Here is a 22,043-nt window from a genome sequence, read left to right on the forward strand (position 1 = left end):
TCCAAGACATTGCTGTCCACCAAAACTGACAGGCTGGGAAAGGAGAACATTAATCAGAGAAGCAGCCAAGAGGCCCATGGTAACTCTGAAGGAGCTGCAGAGATCCACAGCTCAGGTGGGAGTATCTGTCCATAGGACATCTTTATCATGCACTCCGCAAATCTGGCCTTTAGGGAGAGTGGCAAGAAGAAAGCCATTGTTGAAAGAAAGTCATAGGAAGTCCCGTTTGTAGTTTGTGAGAAGCCATGTGGGAGACACAACAAACATGTGGAAGAAGCTGCTCTGGTCAAATGAAACCAAAGTTAAACTTTTTGGCCTCAAAGCAACCACTATGTGTGGTGGAAAACGAACACTGCACATCACCCTGAACACACCATCCCCAACATGAAACATGGTGGAGTCAGCATCATATTGTGGGGATGCTTTTCTTCAGCAGGGACAGGGAAGCTGCTCAGAGTTGATGGGAAGATGGATGGAGCCAAATACAGGGCAATCTTAGAAGAAAACCTGTTGGAGTCTGCAAAAGACTTGAGACTGGGGCGGAGGTTCACCTTCCAGTAGGACAAGAACTCTAAACATACAGCCAGAGCTACAATGGAATGGTTTAGATCAAAGCATATTTGTAGGTTGGAATGGCCCAGTCAAAGTCCAGACCTAACTTCCATTTAGAATCTGTGGCAAGACTTGAAAATTGCTGTTCACAGGCACTCTCCATCTGATCTGACAGAGCTTGAGCTATTTTGCAAAGAAGAATGGGCAAAAATGTCACTCTCTAGATGTGCAAATCTGGTAGAGACATACCAAAAAACACTTGCAGCTGTAATTGCAGCGAAAGGTGGTTCTACAAAGTAATGACTTCAGAGGGGGATTGAATACAAATGCACGCCACACTTTTCAGATACAGTAAAACCTTGGTTTGAGAGTAACTTGGTTTAAGAACGCTTAGCAAGACTAGCAAAATTTTCAAATAAATTTTGACTTGATATACAAGCGATGTCTTGATATACAAGTAGCCTCAAGTCACAGCTAAGTATAAAAGAGAAGAGAGGCGCCTCTAAGTGTAGCAATATGGTTACATATAATGAAGGTACAACATTTAGCAACTCACATGGTTGATGATTGGAACAGGCACATCTAAGTATGCAGGCATCTGGGGTAAAGCTGTCCACATAGACCATCCTCCGCACCATCATCTACGTCATCCTTTCCATGCTGCCCCTCGCTTTCAGATCGCTTTACTGCAGGGTGGTCTTCCCAGTCAGGATTACAGACTGGCAGCCGACGGTGCAGAAGATAGTCTATGTGAACAGCTTTACCCTGGATGCCTGCATACTTAGATGGGCCTGTTTTATTCATCAACCATGTGAGTTGCTAAATGTTGTACCTTCATTAAATGGAACCATATTGCTACACTTAGAGGCGCCTCTCTTCTCTTTGATACTCTGTAGCTCCTGCTGGATTTTGCTTCTAATCCCCTTATGGAAGCGACTATTTGTGGATGGACATTTTATGCAACCTATCGCAATGCTATAATCTTTTTATATGGACTATAAACTGAAGGATTTATGAATAAATGGTTGTGGAACGAATCATCTGAGTTTCCATTATTTCTTATGGGAAAATTCGCTTTGATATAAGAGTGCTTTGGATTACAAGCATGGTTCCGAACGAATTATACTCGCAATCCAAGGTTTTACTGTATTTATTTGTAATTATTTTTTAAAAACATTTATTATTTTCCTTCCGATTTACAATTATGTGCCAATTTGTGTTGGTCTATCACAAAAAATCCCAATAAAATACATTTGTGTTTTTTGTTTTAATATGACAAAATGTGGAACATTTCAAGGGGTATGAATACTTTTTCAAGGGACTGTGACTATAGGAAATACCGTGTTTCTCCCAAAAAAAGACTGGGGTCTTATATTAATTTTGGCTACAAAAAATATTCGGCTCATTTTCAGGGGATGTCTTATTTATTCACCATATGTACATAATACCATATGTAATAACGGTATGTAAAAAAGTTCCTATGTCCCCTGTCTTCTCTTACCCTCCCTCCTTGACAGCTCAGAAGTCAGCATTATAGAAATCCTGTAATCTCAAAAAGAAAATCCTAGTAAAAGTCCTTGTAAAATCATGTAATCCGCTCTGTAAAAGGATCTTATAATGTCCAGTGTGTGTCTTTGTGTATCTTTATGTAACATTGTTGTGGAAAATACTACTTATTTACAGCGCCGCTTGGTGCTCATGTCACCCCCAGGAGTCTCCTTCCCCGCTCCGAGCACTGCAAAGGGGAGGGGCTGCTGACGTTGGATAGGAGAACTTGGCGGGTCATGTGAGCGCCCAGCGGCGCTGTAAATAAGGTGTTTTCCACAACAACGTTACATAAAGACACATACTGGACATTATATAATCCTTTTACAGTGCGGATTACATGATTTTACAAGGACTTTAACTAGGGCTTATTTTTGGGGTAGTGCTTTATATTGCAGCCCTCTTAGAAAATCACAATAGGTCTTATTTTCGGGGGGAAAACGGTAGGTGTGCTGTGCCTCAGCACCCCCTTGTGTTCTGACTAAGGGGTGTACCATGTTTCCATCCCAAACTGTATAATGATGGAATAGAAAGCAGGAAGACACAGGTCTAGAGAAGGCCTCAAAGCTTAATTCCAGGAAACCTAGAACTTCCTCTTTGCTGCGAGGCCGTTTCTGTGTAGGAGATTTGGAAAATCGGATTTACTGTTTTTTTTTTCTTATGCTCCGAAGGTCTAAGTTCCTTTAGACATCATTAAGACTTATGCAGGGTGCATAGCCCTACATTGGACATGAGGACTCCAAAGAGTCTGCCACCGGAGCATGCAGGAGTGCCGTCTGCCAGGGAACCAACATTCTTCACTGGCCCCTAGACTAAACAATCAAATAGCCCTTGCAGTTCTAATGGACCCACACTAGTTTCTGGAAGTTTTGTGAGATGTCTGGGTGCTTCTGCTGCTGACTATCTCTGGCTTTTATACTTTGATTCCGTAACCAAGAACAAGCATGCAGCAAGCAAAATCCTAACAAACTCAGAACTCTTAATCTGCATACTTTGTCAGAATATTGGAAAGGCATCAAGGGAACTTTTAGAGTTTGTACATAAAAAATGGCGCTTTTCTGTTTGCATTGGGCGTTCTACTCGGGGCACCATTAGCTTATAGAGTTCCTCCTACTACCAATGATGTGTGCTTTCAGTAATATTTTTTTCAGAACTTTGTGTTTACAAAATGATAACGGTGTTGTCCTTGTCTGTTTTTTTTTCTTGTCAGCTTTGTTAGTCATGAGAAAGTTCCTGTTTGTTGGAATAGTATTTGCTGCTGTACTTCATTTCATGCTTCATATATTTGTTCAAAAGAAAACCATCTCCACGTAAGTGCCTTTTCTGTTCTGATTTGTATGTTCTGCACATTTGAACACTGTTAAAGTTACTTTTTTTATATTAAATATTGTTATTGGTTTTAAAGTGTGACAAATCTTTTTAAAACAAACACTCTGAAATTGCAAGTTAAAAATGGTGAATGCATAAGTACTTTATATTTGTGTTACCTTGCATTATTCATATATCACATTCTATCTAAGCAATCTTTACAGAGCCTGTTCCTCAGAATAAGTGAGAGGTGACAAAGGCTGTATTCCCTACAATAATGTCTATGTGGGAACCATTATTTTGTTTGCCGAGGGTGTAATAAGTTGGTATCCCTACCCTAACCTATTCCTGTACTGCTTTTTTATCGGCCGTTTTTGTTACTTTTTTTTATTAATAAATGTTATTGTCAATATTATCTATAATATACTGTATATCTGGGTAACATTCTTGAAAGCCATAAGACACAACTTCGCAAGTGTGCTTGCATAAGTTGGAGAATTCTTTAAATGTAATATACAACTCCTGTTGAAAATGTGTTTTTTCCTCTCTGTTTCTGTGTATAATACTGTTCAAGGCAATATAGTATCCCTAAAAGATGAGGTACTGTATTTTCCGGAGTATAAGACGACCCCCCTAATTTTCAAGTTAAAACATAGGTTTAGGGCTGTACTCGCCGTATAAGACTACCCCCCTTCCGAAGCAAGGCAACACCATTGAAAAACACCAGATTTCTCCTAGATCTCCAAGGTACCCCAAGTACTGTAATACATGTAATCTCTCATAATATCTCCAAGGTACCCTAAGTATTACCAGTAGATGTAATCTCAAGACGCTGGCTGTGCGGGAATCCTGTACCGGTATACCGTATGTACCATATCTTCGGCTAAATACAGTGTACCATGCTGAGCCAATCACAGTGAGCGATGTATTCTATTATTGAATGCAAAGCCTGCTCGGATTGGCAGAGTCAGAGAGGTGGGATGATGTTACTCCGCCAATCCGAGCAGGCTTTGCATTCAATAATAGAATACATCGCTCTCACTGTATGTAGCCGAAGCTACGGTACATACGGTATACCGGTACAGGATTCCCACACAGCCAGCGTCCTGAGATTACATCTACTGGTAATACTTATACTTAGGTTACCTTGAAGATATTATACTGGGCGTATAAGACGACACCCCATTTTTGGGGGATTTCTTTGAGGTTCAAAAGTAGTCTTATACGCCAGAAAATACAGTAACTAGAACAAATAGGTTGGTGCAGAGAAAAAACATTTAATGGGTAAGATGTAGATAAAATACACTTGAACAGAGCATGTAACTGGAAAACAGCGGCATCAGGTCCCAAAGATATGCTTAGCATTATCCCCAAAAACAAGTCAGCAAATGGAGAGTAATTGTTTGCCAAAAGAAATAATGAAATTGCACTGACCGGGACTTAACCACCAATTTACTTGGTCTTGTGTGCCTATGGGAATCAGACTTATGAGCCAGAAGTGAAAAAGAGGCTCAAAACATGAGCGTAGTCTTTAATTTCCTGCTCTCCAAACCTGAGGCTCAGAGGTCTGATGTGGGAAGGCCCAGGAAGAGTCCTAGTGGAGTGGGCTGTAACGGGGAAGGAGTAGCCCGAGACTTATGGCCGGAATACACGATAAGAAAATCGGCCGAAAATTTCCGTTCAGCAAAGGATCAGCCGATATTCTACTCGTTAATGCCCAGCCATCAGTGACCGATATCGATATTGTGAATGAAAAATCCTGTTTGAAAAAAACGAAAAATTCTGTTGTCTCGCTTGCGAACGAACGATATTCTATACGTTGGTGATATGATCGTTCATTTAAAATCTGTAGAACATCATCACGCATGCACTGTTTCGATGGTCGGCGGTCAAACGGTCGGGCGATATTCGGCCTGTGTATGTTGGCAATGTTTTCAACCAAGGAACACTTTTTCATAAATTGGTGGTTGAATGATCGGGCGATATTCGGCCCGTGTATTCCAGCCATTAGTAGTGTAAGCCTGAACAATCATTTGCCAAATCCATGAACACTAGACAGAAGAATTGGATTGCCTATAGCAGAGAGGGGGTTTTATACCAGAGGGGACTGGCCCTAGGTGGCGCTGTGCTCTTTTCTGTCTAGTGTCCTACACCTGAAGGTGGTGCTACAAAACTCTATGGTCAAGAATCAGAAGAGTGGTGTCCATCAATGAACCCAGAGAGAGATTTTACAGTGAGTAACACAAAGTCCTGTTTTTGCCTATTTTACAATTTTAAGAATCAATCCGGTGCTTTCTGCTTGCCTTTTCTTTTGCATACATGTCATTTTTTTACATTGCAATTTCAGAGTTTTTGTATGGGATAAAAAACTTTAGTTCTGCTTTATGTTACCCTGAGTTTTATGAACGTTGCTTCAGAAAAGATATTGGAATTTTTATTTCAGTTTTACCCTCGTAAAGTAGCAATATAGGCATCTGCTTTCACACACAGTGCAATGCCTGGGTGATCCTATTGCCTGGATATTGCCATGTGGATTCACTTTAGGTAGAGGATTCTGGGATTTCCCTGGTCGTTAAGGAACATAAAAAGTGTATGCCCTGTCATCTTATGGTTCCTGTCCTTTCAGATATGTTAGCTTAGAATGTTAGAAGTGCATGTATCATTAAAAAAAAAAAAATCATAAAATGTAGATCTAAGGATGTCTAACTTTTGAAAAAGCTTGCACTGAGGGACATCCTCAGGGTATCTCACAATGAATTTCACCACCTCAACAACTTACCGAGAGTTTGTCCTCACTTTATTGTGCAATATACTGGGGATGTGTACTACAGACACTTCTGAGTTTTAGTCCTCATGCACATGGAGCTTAAAAAAACACGAATACAAGCCTTTAGCCCTTTTTCTTTTTTACACCTTTAAAAGCACCTCTATTTTAGCCTATGCCTATGTTTCCAGGAGTTTTAAAAAGCAGCATTTACAAGAAAAAAAAAAAAAAACACAAAGGAACATACTCAGCTTGGCTTTTGAGCAGAAAAAAATGCGTAAACGCATCTGAATGCACGCATTTGTGCAAAAGTGTATTCCACTGGCCATAAAAAATTAACATTCTGGCTAAGAATGCATTTATGCTAAAAGGCCATACAAGCATAAACCTGTATGAATGTAACATTTAGAGGCAAGTTTTCTGCCAAATTCTGGCAGAAAAAAGCGCAGCTTATTTTCATAAGCCCGTGTGTGTGCATGAGGCCTGAGGCTCTGTTCACATCTAGGCGTTCTGGATTGCTGGCGGAATCACGGCGATTCTGCCCAGGATCCCGAATCACTGCAAATCACAGGACACGATTGCCCTCCCCGTCATTTCCAATTGCATACCAATCGTAGCGCGATTTTGCCTCCCAAAGAATCACGGTAAAACCGATCAAACAGAATCGTGGGACGCCTGTCGCTCAAAAGAAAGAAATACAACTGCTTTTAAGCGACGGGCATCCCAAAACTCTGTTTGCGTGATTTTCCCCGACAATCGCGGCAAATTCGTGCCACAATTGAGGTGTCATTGGAAATGACGGGATTTGCAGGTGCGTCCCATGATTTGCGGTAATTCAGGGTCGCGGGCAGAATCGGAACACCTAGATGTGAACGAAGCCTTAGAGCTGCTGGGGTGTCTTGCAGGAATGGATGTTCCGAGTCCATATGTCTCAAAGTGCCCTTCTTTGACATAAAAGTAAAGTCAGCATGAATTCTAGATGATCAGACAATACATGAATACCTCAATCCTACAGGTTATAGGGGTTGCAAATGGAGTTCAGAGTCACATTCTTCAAAAAAAAAAAAAAACTAATGCTAATGGTTGTGGAGATTAATGAATTCATTTCTAAGCTTATTTCAGGGTGTCTCCTATACTGACAGGCATTAACAGGTTTGCAAAAACAATTGCCCTTCAATCTGATGTGTATTTTCCAAAATCAGATTGTCTTTTTTTTTTCCTTCTTTTTTTAAACTGTTAGTACAGGTAACTAAAAACTTTCTTCGATTTCCTGCAGACGAGGACTGAGAGAGAAAAGACCAGCACTGTTACCCAATCAGGATTCTACTATATTAAACTGAGCTGTTAGTCTAACACTGGGAGCTTGCTTAGAGGAAGGCAGAGCATGAGGATGACCTCATCAGTATACGGTTTCTTAATCATTTCTCAATTTGGGCTCAAATTGCACTGCACAGCACCAAAAGTAGTACAAATCTGACAAGTTCTCAAGCCGAGTTTGCATACCCTTTACCAGCCAGCATTGCGTTGGACCCTGTGTAACCTCTTCAATTGTCGCTGGAACCTAGAAAGGTAATTATTAAATCAAAAACCAAAAATGTAACACATTGCAGTGAACCAATCAATAGATGTGGTTGACTACATTAGATTTTTTTAGCCTCTTTTTCTCCCCTCTGTTTTCACCTAGTGATATGGACAGAAACAAACCTCCTGTATTAGAGTGCTGCCAATCTGGATGATGGGGCTCGGGGGAAGGGGGGGTACCTTTTAGACAGCAGCATTGTCAGTCTGAGGAGAGGGGAGTATTAGATGTACTAGCAGATTTAGATACACTAGCCAATTTTGCACTAGCAGATTGATACCAAACTCCAGCTCACACTTTATGATCCGTTACAGCAAACAGTTTTTTCCTTTTGAGATAAAGGTTTTACATAAAAGCTGATCATTTACCACTGACAGGGGCACTTGTAAAGGTTTGTCTCATCTCTGTAACTGATACATTTTGTTGGAGAGCATGTTCTTTTGAAAAACAACAAACTTACTGGCTGGATCACTAGATGAAAATAGAAGAAAGCCTAAAAAAGAAAGTGAATACAGTCATCACATCCAAGAATTGGTAAGCTGCAATATAAGTGTTTTCTTTTGGGTTTAAAGCGGTAGTAGACCGCTACAGTTAAAAAAAAAAAAAAAAAAGAAACATCTGTAAGGCAATTGCATAATGTGCTAGTATGCATCGCGTACTAGCACATTATGAAATACCTTAGAACGAAGCCCTCTAGTGGCACACTGTCACCGCTGACAGGGCTTCCAGTGGTGCAAGTTTAGGAGATATAGTTTTCTTATCTACAGGTAAGCCTTATTAAAGATTTACCTGTAGGTAAAAAATCGCAAAGCGTACTTTACTCCCTCTTTTAATACTGCTTTAACAGAGATGAATAGAAGCATTTTCATTGTGTGTGGTGTATTATTATTTTTTTTAATTTCTATCTTACACTTAGTAGCACAAAACAGTAGATTGGGTGCCTTAAAACCAGTTCACCAGGGTGTGGGGAAAACCTCCTTTCCCATATCAGGGTTAGTAGGTGGTACAGAACCCCCTTTTTGCTTGCAACATCCTCATTGGCACTGGAGATGCCAATGAGTCTGGTGCCTGTCGGAGCACAGAAGCTTGACTGATTGGGCAGATGTAACCTGACCAGTGACTTTTCTTCTTCTGAAACAGCTGCTGCCATTGGTTTAAGGTAGACTCTAGAAAATTCTAGTTTGAAATCTACAGATATGTACGATTTGGTGTTGTCAGGAAATGTCTTTCCCTGCAATTATAAAACAACGGCTCAATTGATCCTTTGATCGCTTTCCTGGTGAAAATATGCCAGCTTATATAGTAGGACTGTGCCATAACACTGATTTCTTTAGTGTTTTTTGAATCCGATTAAGTTTTGCTTTATACTACTTTATGAAAAAAGCCTAAGATTTGTGACCATCCTTAGACAAACTGTCGGTATTATTGAGGTAATATAGCAACAAATATAGACTTTCTAATGGCACACGCATTTACCTCCAAACATTTCCCCACAATCATAAATTGAGGAAGGTTTAAACTCATCCTAGCCTCTATTCATTTCTACTTACCCTGCATTTCAAGTTCCCATAGCACTTAGGCTCCAGTGTTGTATTAGGGGTGAGAGTGGCCTGTGTCTAATATGCAATGCTGATGCTGGAGAGGATGAAGGACCCCAACCCCTATGACTGTGTTTAAGATTTCTGGAATTAGGTTTGTGCATTTTTGTTCAAATCAGGGAGAGACAAAAAGACAGGAATTCTGCTCTAAAGTAAATCTGAAGGTATGTTTAAGCTACTGAACAAGCTGTGGCTGTACATGCAGTGCCCTTATTTTAGGATACTCCCCAGCACCGGAGAACCTTGACATTGGGGCTGCTGTACCATGCTAGTTTTAATTCTTGATGGTGTTGAAAGCTGGCCTTCCTCTTATTCTTTGTATTAAACACAGTGAAAGGTAGCCATCATACTGGCTGAAAAGGGTAGGTGGGAATGAGGGCTGCACAAGCTTAAATGCTGTGAGGATTACTGCATCAGAATTTTAAGAATTTCCAAGGCACTACAGGGGGGGGTCATTGGTAAGGGTACATCTAGGGGGGGGGGGTCATTGGTAAAGGTACATCTATGAAATATGTTTTACCTGCCAAAGGATTTGTATTTCTGTTCAACAAGCCCAGAGGTTTTCCCAGGTGTGTCACCCAGCCAGGGCGATAGCACCAATTCCTCCATTACCATTATGGGATGTACTGCTAACACAACTCTGTCCCCAGACGGGGAAAGGAATTGAACAGCAGCAGACTGATGAGGTTGCCTCATGCTCACTCAGAACACCTGATTGGCTCCCAGTCCTGTCGCTTCCATTGCCAGTTTGAGTGCTATATAGGAATTGCAAGAGACTAATATGAAGGTTAATTTCAGGTACTTACTGTAGTTGCATTTAAAAAACATAATCAATGTAAGAGATTATTTTTTGCTACAGACCTGCATTAATGTTTGCTTGTAGTTCAGCTTTAATGGTCATGGCAAATAAACTGTAGCTAAAGTCAAGTTTTTGTTTTTAGGTTTTGGATAGAGTGGTGAGAGGGACATAACCCGTTAGGTTTTTTTTTTGTACCTGCTAGGGAGATTGTCTTTGTTGAAGGAAAAAACAATTCTCTGGAATTGAGGAAATATCCAATTGTTTGGTTCTTACCAAAGCAAACAAAATTTCCAATGGAGATACTTGTTGCAGTGAACACTTGTCTGAGAAGAGATTAGGCTGCCGCCTGTACACATGCCATGTGCTTTGCAAAGCGGCGCATCAAAAATGATCCCTGTGTCATTTTTTGAGCAGTACTGCCCACTAAATGCAACCATTTACTGATTGGGGCCTCACCACAAATGCCCTGTAATCTTGTGCAGTGCATGTGGGTTTGGAATGGTGGTGCAGCTTTTTTGCTGTTAAAACAGGGAATGAAGGAGCAATGTGACCTCGCCTCACTTTGTCAAATGCTCCTGAAAAAAAGCAGTCCATTGCAGAGGGTGAAATTTGTGTAAGCAAGCCCCTACTTTTTATGTTTTGTGTGCAGAACAGAAAGTGAAGAGAAATCTCCTCAAAGGGGCACAAATGTAAAAGAAAACCTGTCGGGGGTTATAACCTTTCCCTGCTCTATCCAACATAAACATTGGCTTTAGAAATACTTTTAACTGTGAGATAACTAAACCAAATTATTTTAGCCTCGAGTTCACCTTTAAAATTTTTCTACTGTTTTACTGGATGTAATGCAAATAGTTTTTATTTTTTTTTTTCCACTCACTTTGCTGATTTCTTATAATAACAATTATATGTGCAGATCCATTGTGCCCCTACAAGAGACTAGCACAACATTCAAATCATCGACTGCAGACACAGTGAACTATGCACTAAGGTATATGGACAGAGATCCTCTCATCATGCTCTTAAATCGGAGCCAAAATTATACTTTCAGTCTGTATAACATTTAACCATGGATTGATGCATGCATATACACCAATCAGCCATAACCTTATGACCACACACCTAATATTGAGTAGGTCCCCCTTTTGCCACCAAAACAGCCCTGATTGATTGAGGTATGGACTCCACTAGACCTCTGAAGGTATACTGTGGCATCTGGCACTAAGCTGTCAGTAGGAGATTATTTAAGTCCTGTAAATTGTGTGGTGGGGCCTCCCTGGATTGGACTTGTTTTTCTAGCACATCCCACAAATTCTTGATTGTATTGGAGATCTGGGAACTTTGGAGGCCAAGTCAACATCTAAAACTTTTTGTGTTCCTCCAAACCATTTTTACAGGGTGACAGGGCACATTATGCTTCTGAGGGTGGGCACTGCCATCAGGGAATACCGTTTTAGTGAAGGTGTGAACTTGGCCAGCAACAGTTTTTAACTAGGTGATAGGTGCCAAATTAAAATCCACATGAATGGCAGGACCAAGGTTTCCCAGCAGAACATTGCCCAAAGCATTACACCGCCTATACCAGCTTGCCTTCTTCCCATACTGCATCCTGGTGCCATCTCTCCCCCAGGTAAGCTACATACATGCACCAAGCCATCCACATGATGTAAAAGAAAATGTAATTCATCAGACCAGGCCACCTTCTTCCATTGCCCCATTGTCCAGTTCTAATGCTCACAATGCCCATTGTAGGCACTTTTGGCTGTGGACACGAGTCAGCATGGGCAACCTGACCTGTCTGCGTCTACCCAGCCCCTTATGCAACAAACTGCGATGGTCAGTTTTGCTGCCTACCATATCCCACCCACTTTTTGATGCCATTGTAACAAGATAATCCATGTTAATTTACTTTTTCTGTCGATGGTCATAATGTTATGGCTAATCAGTGCATTCACATCCTCAACACCATAAATCATCTTTAATGATATTACTTGACTGTCATCTTTCAGTCTTTCCTTTTTCTAATCAAATAATTTATAAAGTGATTCAGCTAACCCAATCTAAATTAAATTAAATTTTACACTGTATTTTATTAGATTTCTCATCCTAATATCTGTGGGAAGTGGAATCAAACCTTGTTTTACAGTTTGAAAATATTTTTTATAATCTTTTATTTTGCCTTGTAGCAAATCTAATGTAATGATCCCATTGCTTGCTAGAGGGATTGATGATCACCAAATTGAGACCCGTGTCAATGTATGCAAGTGTCAGCCCCTATCAACCAGTAAGATGTTTACTTCATGTTAAAGGGGCAAAGCTGGTGGATTGCTAGCTCTGACAGTACTTGAATGTATTCATTGACATTTCATATAAGAAAATACAGAAGAATGAGTGTTAAATTGATTCCACCTCATGGAAATTGATGACTTTTTCAACATATTTGAATGGACAAACTTTACATTTTGATTAAGGTGGTGCCTACAGATATAGGTGAACTACATAAACAAATGACACATGTAGTGGGTGTGGTGTATTCACTTTCATAATTTAAATTAACAAAAATGCAGATTTGACAGATTGAAAGAGTAAGTACACTACAAGGTTTAACACCACTTCAAATCCAGGAGAATATAATTGGGTGTTCCAGATTATGAACGATCATTAGAGTCTACTCCCAAGAGCATGCAGATGGAATTCACTTATTAAAACCTCAGACATATAGGGGCTAGTTTAATAGAGCTTTCTAAAGCACCCAAAAATAAATTTGTGGATACCTATGAGTCTGGCGAAGGAATTAAAAATGAATTGTATTCAGTCTGCTGGAAGAGAAATAATCTTCAAGTGGCATAGACTTCAAGCAGCTATCTTACTGTAGATAGCAAAGCTTGGAAAATACATTCACTGCAATAAGAAGGGCAAATAGTCAAGAGATGACTAAATAATTTTACCCCTTTACAAAACACTGAATATGCAATTCAGTTTTGGCCACCAGTCCTCAGGAAAAACTGTTAAATTACAAGGAGTTTACATAGATTACAGCTATACACTCTGAGGAAGAGCTGTTTAATGCTGGCCATAGAGGATTTAGAATCGTGGCCAGTTTAGCAGGAACTGGCCGAGATTCGAACGGTGTATGGGCAGACTGAATGTACCAAGTTGATTGATTGGTGTACGACCGGCCTGCCAGATTTTACTTGTGATTACCAGCTGCTAGCAGTAATCACTGTCTTCTCCCAGCGGGGAATAGTTTTGCAGGAGAGGGATTCCCGCATCCACACTATCTGTGTTGATGGGGGAATCAAGCTGTTTTTTTTTCCCTGCAACCCATGATTGCAGGAAAAAAAAATTTGCACCGTGTAAGGTTGGCCTAAGAGTGGATATGAATACAATGTGCCAATATATCAAAGGTGTCCCCAGTAACTGATAAACTGTTCACTCTTAGGTTCCTGAAAAGGACACAGATTTAAGGTTCGATGAAAGGATTTAACCCAAGATTGTGGTAAGAGTTCACACTCTTAAAACATAAAAAAAAAAGTGTATATACCTCCTCCCCCCCCCCGGAAGTGGTACTAGCTGAGAGTGTTGACACCTTCAGAAAACTTTGATGTCTTTCTCAGGAAGCAGAATATGCAGGGCTATGGAAATTGTTAGAGAATAAAAATCACACATGCGTACACACGTAGGTTGAACTGAATGTACGTGTGTATTTTTTTAAACTTTATAAACTATGTAACTGCTAAATTGTCATGGACTGGGTGGCCCAGCAATTTAATTTCAAGAGCTGACTACTGTATTTGATACTAGAAGTCTCCAAAAGCCCCAACATTTCATTGTGGGGTGTTCAGGTACCTTGCAGCAGTTGGGGGTGAAAGCACAATCATCTTTTCAACCTTTATGGGAGGTATGTTAAAAAAAGCCTTTGCTGTACAGATAATATATTTAGAGAAAAATTACAGTTTCCCATTTAACATATAGGACAAAGATGTGCCTTCTAGAACAATGTGCTGAAGACCTAGCAATCAAAAATATAGTTTCTCATTGAGGGACACAGCTTCATATCTTCCTTGACCGATGGGTTATGCTGCCCCCTGCAGGAGTAGGACACTAGGCAAAAAAAAATTGACTACGCCTACAGTATCTCACAAAAGTGAGTATACCCCTCACATTTTTGTAAATATTTTATTATATCTTTATGTGACAATATTGTAGAAATTACACTCTGCTACAATGTAAAGTAGTGAGTGTACAGCTTGTATAACAGTGTCAATTTACTGTCCCCTCAAAACAACTCAACACACCGCCATTAATGTCTAAACCGCTGGCAACAAAAGTGAGTACACCCCTTAGTAAAAATGTCCAAATTGGGCCCAATTAGCCATTTTCCCTCACCAATGTCATGTGACTCGTTAGTGTTACAAGGTCTCGGGTGTGAATCGGGGGCAGGTGTGTTAAATTTGTTATCGCTCTCACTCTCTTCTGCCTCTTGAGGGTTTGTTTGTTCTTGGTAGGTGAGCTCCAGTTTTTCCTGGTTGGCTACGTTTAGCCCTTTTTGGGAATTCAGTTTTTTTGCTGTTTTTTCCCACCCTTCATGCTAACACTGCTTTGGGACATCCCATCGGTCAAGGAAGATATGAAGCTGTGTCCGTCAATGAATGAAAGAGAAAACTGAATTTTTGTCTTACTGTAAAATTATTTTTCTGATGTTCATTGACGGACACAGCATCCGCCTTCTGTGGAGTTGGGTTATGTATTCTTCTGACACTGCTTGTTACAAAACTGAGATCCTATAGCAGGAAGTGAAAGTATACCCCTCTGGAACTGCCCTATATGCGTAGTAATTTTTTTTCCGCCAAGTGTCCTACTCCTGTAGAGGGCAGCGTAGCCCATTGGTCAAGGAAGATATGAAGCTGTATCCGTCAATGAACATCAGAGAAAAGGATTTTACGGGAAGACAAACATCCCGTTTTTATGGTCTCAGTACCATCAAACATGTTTGCTACAAACTGAAGATCATATTTCTGAAGAACCACCTCATAACAACTGTGAAGCATGGTAGTGAAAATATTATGGTTTGGAGTGGCTTTGGTACTGCTTTAGGGCCTGGACAGCTTGTAGTTCTCAAGTGAACCATTCATTCTGCATCATATCAAAATGTGCTTTATAAGAATGTGAGGACATCTGTACAAAAGTTGAAGTTGACGCGTTAATGATTCAAAGCACGCTACCAAATCCACCCAAGGAATTGCTCAAAAGGTAACAGAGCATTATAGACAGCCCTAGTCAAAGCCTTTATTTGATTCCCATTCAAATTTTGAAACAGGCAGTGAATGTAAGGAAACATCACAGCTGATACATTTTGAACTGGGAAGTGGTCAGAATTGTCAGTCAATGCCAGTCTGGTACACAGTTATACTAAATGCCTACAAGAAGTAAAAAGGGGGCAATGCCAGATTTTGATGCCCAGGGTGTACTTATTTTTCCACAATATACCATTACATCTATTTTTGATTTTGATCAAAACATGATTGAAAATGCACATTTTTCTTGTGTTCTTATTTATTTATATCACCTTAATCTGTGGGCACTGTTTGTATAAAGATCAAATGTGAGTTCAAATATGTTCAAAATGAAATTCGTTTCCATGGTGTGTACCTAATTTTTCCACATGATCATATGCAGACTTTAAAACTGAAAGGCACAATTATGAGAGCCCCATGCCAGGGCACTCCATTAAACAAATAATGCTGCTTTACAATTTATTGTATCATATATAACAGCACCCCTATCGGGTTCACATGTTCATTCTGCTGACTGAATGACGAGTCTGTCCATTAAGCGCTAATATACGTGAAAGGATCAGCTGCAATAATCACTTTACCTGCAGTATCAGATGAACTATGGGGGAGTTTCTTACCCCTTACAGAAGATTTCAGTTAGGATCCTCTTTTTCTGTAATGTGGAAAACATCTGTGTTATGGTTTACACATTCTAGATTATTTGGATTATGGGCTCAATTTACAAAATTGTAGCGCATGTGTTTTTGACCATTAATGTCTTTATTTTCAGCATGTGACTAGTCTTTGTAGCTATCATTGGTTGTCATCAAGAAACACAATTGTCATAACATAGCAGATTACCATTATAGTAGCTTGGTGAATGGAATTTCATTTACTAATAACATAACCATAATTTCAGAAATGTAACCCTAAACCTCAGGCAGATATAAAAAACAAAACAAAACTTTTTTCTCTTTAATTCATTGACTGACACATCTCTTTATCTTCTTGACCATTGGGTTATGCTGCCCCCTACAGGAATAGGACACTAGGCAGGAAAAAGCTTGACTACGCCTATGGGGCAGTCCCGGGGGCTATACTCCCACTCTCAGCCATAGGCACTATGTTTTTTCTGCCTAGTCAGGAATAAGGACCTAGTTCCTTGAAAGGATGTTTGGTCCTGGCAATTTTTTCCTTTTAAAGGGAATTTGTTCCTATCTTTGTTATTTTGTTCCTGTGCGAATCTACTATCAACTGCCGAGGGGTCAACAAACTGGAAAATCTAGATCCAAAGGATCCCTCCCAGTCTGGCCACTGAGCGTGTGCAGGTCTCAGCTCCATGCTAGGTCAGCCACGACATAGCCCTACTGGATGAGGCTGGCCTGGGAGTTAAACGTCTCGTGAGGGTGCATACAACCTAGCCTCGGCCTGAGTCACAGCGTTTCTCCCCCCCCCTATTCTGATGAAGCGGTGGTCTGTCAGAAGCTGTGCCCACCCTGTTCCGTGTATGGTAAGAAGCTGCCCCCCCTCTAACCTTGGGGGTTCTTGGGGTGGAAGTGAGCCTCTCCCTGGGATGGTCGGACCCCCAGGTTCCCCTCCTTCCCATGCAGCGTCCCCCCTCCCTTCTCGGTGGTCCTCTGCGGACTTGTTACCCCCCATCTGCCCATACCCCCCCTCCCTCCCATGGGATTGGCCATTCCTTTTAGGTTGGTCTGGGGTGTCGAGCTGGCAATGGGATGGGGGGGAGCGCGCCGCGGCGGCGACCAGACAATTGACCTTTGGGAGCATGCTGTGCCTGGTGGGGGCTCCTGCCAGGGCCCCCCTTCCTGCTGAGATTGTGTTTGGTGTATTTGGGGTCCCCGGGAGCAGCGTAGCACCACAATTTTCTTGTAGTCTTTTGCGCTGTAGATCGGCGGCCATGTTTGTGTAGCCTTGGCGGCCATTTTCTTGTGGTTTTTCTCATTGAAAATAGTGACGGCCATGTTTTTGAAGCTGTATGATGTAGATTTTGGCGGTGGGAGCCCCTCCTCATCGCCTAGTGCTGACTCCTGAGTCTTTCTCTTCCTGATCGCTGCATGGCATGCAGTTTGCCTGGTGCTGTAAGTGCCTGATCGGTGGTGGTGAGTCTTTTTGTGGGGTTTTCTCTCCCTCTCTCTGCTATAGCAGTGGTAGTGCTCTGTTCTGGACCCTGCAGTGCCGCTAGCGCAGTAGGGGTGTCCCTAGCTGTGTTATACACCTTTTTTTGTGGGTCCCCCTCTTATCTAATGGAGTCCCTGAAGCACATTTCCCCATCTGGGCCCCTCTCAGAGGCTGCGGGTCTCTCCGGGTCCCAACTATCCATTCATGCACTGACAGCGGAGTCCCTTGTGTCCCAGGTGGAGGTGGCCTCCGGTGATGGGCTAGCAAAAAGGGCCCACCCCCCCCCTCCCGCCTTCCCCTGCCTCATCTGCTTGGTCTGCAACCACGCGCCTGGCATTCTCTGATAGTGAGGATGATTCCTCTACGTCTGCGACCGTGTACAAAAAAGCGCCGATGGATGCACTGATTGTATCTGTGCATGAGACCCTAAAGATGAAGGACGCAGCTGAAGCTGCAATGGTTGCGCAGGTACCCTTTGGCACTCACAAGCCATCCAGAGCAGCAAAGGTGTTTCCTTTCCCTGCCTATTTTGACAGAATTGTCGTTAGAGTGGTGACGACCAAAGTGTCCCCGTGGGGTTCCTATGCGCTTTAATAGGCGTTACCCCTATGAGGAGTCCCTTCATAAGATGTGGACTGTGCCACCGGTGGTGGACCCTCCAGTTTCTAGATTAAACAAGGCAACCATGATTCTGGTTGAAGAGTGATCCGGAAGGCGGAGGCTGTGGCATGCATTATGTACACTCTGGCTAGCTCGGCAATGAGTCATGTATTCACCATTGCCCTAGTGTCACAAACTCTGACTGAGTGGGCTAAGCTCTTACGCCGTGACCGAGCTGCCCGGGGGCTGCAGTTTATCTGCGATACCTCTTTGGATGGGGCTCCCCTGATGGCTCACCTCTCTGTTTTGGCAGTGGTCCTTCGGCGTATCTTTTGGCTCAAGTTCTGGTCTGCGGATCAGACTTCAAAAAAGGCCTCTACTGATCTTCCTTTCCAAGAAGATCGTCTGTTTGAAGCTACCCTGGGTGACATCATTAAAGGTCTCACAGGGGGGAAGAGTACTTTTCTTCCACAGGCTACTTAGGGCAAGGAATCTCGTCAAAGATGTGGACCTTCCTTCTCAGCTTATAAGCAGTTTTTTGGTCCCTCAGGGTGGACTGACGAGGGCTCGAAGCCTTTCAGGGCCTCTTCAGGAGGATCCAAACTAACGTGGTTTGCAAGCCAAGCTTGGGTTTCCCCAGACCAGTAAACAAGGCTCCTTCTGTATAAAGGTGTGCGCTTACCCATATTGGGGGTGGGGGTACGTCTTTGCTGGCTTCCAGATCTGCGGACTTCCCTAGTACAAGACAATTGGGTCCACTAACTCATTCGGTTGAGTTTTGCTCTTGTCCCCCAGCTGGTTTTTTTTTCTTTCAACTTGCGCCTGTCCCCAGACTGCTTTAGGACATGTTTTGGGGCGGTACAAGACCTGTTCCTTCAAGGGGTGATTGTTTGGTTCTGAACATTTTCAGGGTTTTTACCCAATCCTGTTCACAGTCCTCAGGAAGGAAGGCAAAGTGCGTTCAGTCCTGGACCTCAAGGCGCCTAACTGCTTTGTGCGGGTACACATTCCAATATGTGTCAGTCACCAGCGTTTTCTAGCTTTGCTGTGGGAGAGGAGCATTATCAGTTTGGGGTGTTACCCTTTGGTCTCGCCTCTGCTCCTCGGATCTTCACAAAAGTGTTAGCTTTGCTACACTAACGAGGAATCGTGTTACTGGGCTACTTGGACGATCTCCTTCTGCCAGCGGAGTCTCCCTCTGCTCTGGTGAAAAACCTGGGATCTCAGTACGAACTCTTAGAGTTCGGCTGGATTTTGAATTTTCAGAAGTCTGCTTTTGGCTTTCTGGACAAACTTCAGAAATTGCAGGCTGCGATTTGCCTCCTGCTGTCCAACCGATGGTCGTCCCTCCAGACTTGCATGCAGGTGCTGGGCCTGATGGTGTTTACCTTCGAGGTGGTTCTGTTTGCACAGTTCCATATGAGGTCCCTGCAAGGGAGATTCTGACCAAATGGGACAAGACTCAGCAGTCTCTGGACAATCAGATTCAGCTGAGTCGGAAACTAGGGAGTCCCTGATATGTTGGCTTTGTACTCCGGCACTTCGGCTGGGAAAATCCTTCCTCCCCTTGTATTGGACAGTGGTCAACACGGATGCCAGCCTGTCCGGCTGGGGAGGCATCCTCAGCAAGCATTCTGGTCAGGGGATCTGGTTGCTGGAATAGTACAGACTGCCGATCAATGTCTTGGACTTCCGAGCGATCAGACTGTGTTTGGATCATTGGACGTCTTCAGGTTTGCCCAGTGTGAATTTAATCGGACAATGCCACGGCTGTGGCTTATGTCAATCATCAAGGGGGCACAAAAAGTGTCCTGGTGGCTCTGGAGGTAGCCGGCATTCTAAGGTGGGTTAAACGGTTTGTTCCAGCCCCCTCCGCCGTACACTTTCCCGTGTGGAAAATTGTCAGGCGGATCACCTCAGTTGGCAGGCGTTGGACCAAGGAGAGTGGTCCCTTTATCCAGAGGTGTTTCATCAGCTGTGTCTCTGGTGGGGCACCCCTGAGGAGGATCTGTTGGCATCTCAGCTCAACAGAAAGGTGCAGAGGTTTGTGACTTGGTTAAGGGATCCTCTGGCGCACGCCACAGATGCGCTGGTGGCCCTGTGGGGTCATTATCGGTTGGTTTATGCCTTCCCTCCTCTCAAACTTCTGCCAAGACTTCTACGTAGGATAGAGGCAGAAGGGATTCTGGTCATCTTAGTGGCTCCAGACTGGCCTTGTCAGGCTTAGTACACCGATCTGGTGCAGCTGGTCACCGACGTTCCTTGGAAGCTTCCTCCCAGGGATGATCTGTTGTCCCAAGGACTGATCTTCCATCCTGCTGTACAGCCCCTTGCTTTGACAGCTTGGCTGTTGAATGCCAAATGTTGAAGGATAGAGGTTTATCTGAATCGGTGATTCCTACACTGTTGGAAGCTAGGAAATCTACTTCTAGGAAGGTCTACCATCGTACATGGAAGACGTACATTGCAAAGTGTGAGCCGCTTGGGGTTCATCCTCGCTCCTTCTCGGTGGCTCGTATCCTAACCTTCCTTCAGCGGGGGGGTGGACAGAAGTTGGCCTTGAGTATCATCAGGGGCCAGGTGCCGACTTTGAGGTTTTCTTACAACGACCTTTGGCCATACATTCCCTGGTGGGTGCCTTTCTTTAGGATTTCTGACATATGGTCCCTCCAGGAAGGGCTCTGTCGCCCCCTTGGGATCTCAATTTGGTGCTTTCAGCTCTACAGAAGCCTCCCTTAGAAAATATTCAGGGGATTCCCCTGCTTATGCTGTCCCAGTAGGTGGCCTTTTTGGTGGCTATCACCTATGTGCACAGGGTGTTGGAGCTGACAGTGTTATCCTGTCGCTCACCTTTTCTGGTGATTCACAGGGATAAAGTGGTTCTTTGCCCCTGTCCGTCGTTCCTTCCAAAGGTTGTCTCTTTTTTTCATTTGAATGAAGACATTGCGTTGCCTTCCCTGTGTCCCAGGCCGTAACAGCCGAAGGAAATCGCCTTCTATGCCTTGGATGTGGTCCGGGCAGTTTGGGTGTACCTGGCAGCTACAGAGTCTTTCAGGAAGTCAGACTCTCTATTTGTGCTCACAGACGGATCTCTGCAACCATTTCCAGATGGATCAGACAGACGGTGGTTCAAGCCTATTCCATCCAGGGTCAGGTTCCTCCTTTCCCTGTCAAGGCACACTCCACTAGGGTGCTTAGTGCCTCCTGGGCCTTCCGTCATCAGGCGTCAGTGACGCAGGTTTGCAAGAGGGCCTCCTGGTCGTCTGTGCACACTTTGATAAAGTTTTATGAGGTAGATGTGTTGGCATCTGCGGATGCTTCTTTTGGCCACAAGGTGTTGCAAGCTGCTGTTTAGAGGACCTGTTCCTCTTTGAGGGTGTATTGTTTTTTTCAGGTGGGCTCCAGTTGTTTATGGTTGAGCTCCATGTTACCTGGTTGGCTACGGTTTTGCCTTTGGAATTTTTGGCTGCTGTTCCCACCCCTCATGTTTGACATTGCTTTGGGACGTCCCAATGGAAGAAGATATAGAGCTGTGTCCGTTAATGAACGAACGAGAAAATGAGATTTTTGACTTACCGTAAAATCCATTTCTCTGATGTTCATTGACAGACACAGCACCCACCCCTCTGTGGAGTTGGCTTCCTTATGACACTGCTTGTAACAAAACTGAGTGCCTATGGCTGAGAGTGGGAGTATACCCCCTGGGACTGCCCCATATGCGTAGTCAAGCTTTTTTCTGCCCAGTGCCCTACTCCTGTAGGGGGCAGCATAACCCATTGGTCAAGAAGATAAAGAGCTGTGTCCGTCAATGAACATCAGAGAAATGGATTTGGCCGTAAGTCAAATATCCACTTTTTACAGTTATCCCTTAAATCCTTAAGCAAGA

General features: G+C 43.0%; 1 protein-coding gene across 2 annotated transcripts in view; it reads left to right on the top strand.

Moving 5' to 3' along the window:
* ST3GAL6 (ST3 beta-galactoside alpha-2,3-sialyltransferase 6) overlaps positions 1-22,043 on the top strand; it is a 323,183-nt gene that overhangs the window by 172,340 nt on the left and 128,800 nt on the right. Inside the window, exons 3-4 of one of the 2 annotated variants that reach the window (XM_082245491.1) lie at positions 3,308-3,407; positions 11,059-11,133. In XM_082245491.1, the coding sequence (XP_082101617.1) occupies positions 3,308-3,407; positions 11,059-11,133 (175 nt within the window). The remainder of the gene's footprint in view (positions 1-3,307; positions 3,408-11,058; positions 11,134-22,043) is intronic. The other variant, XM_082245492.1, reaches the window with a different exon arrangement.

This window comes from Pelophylax lessonae (genome assembly GCF_965119305.1).
Source record: "Pelophylax lessonae genome assembly, chromosome: 2".
In the NCBI taxonomy this organism is placed as follows: domain Eukaryota; kingdom Metazoa; phylum Chordata; class Amphibia; order Anura; family Ranidae; genus Pelophylax; species Pelophylax lessonae.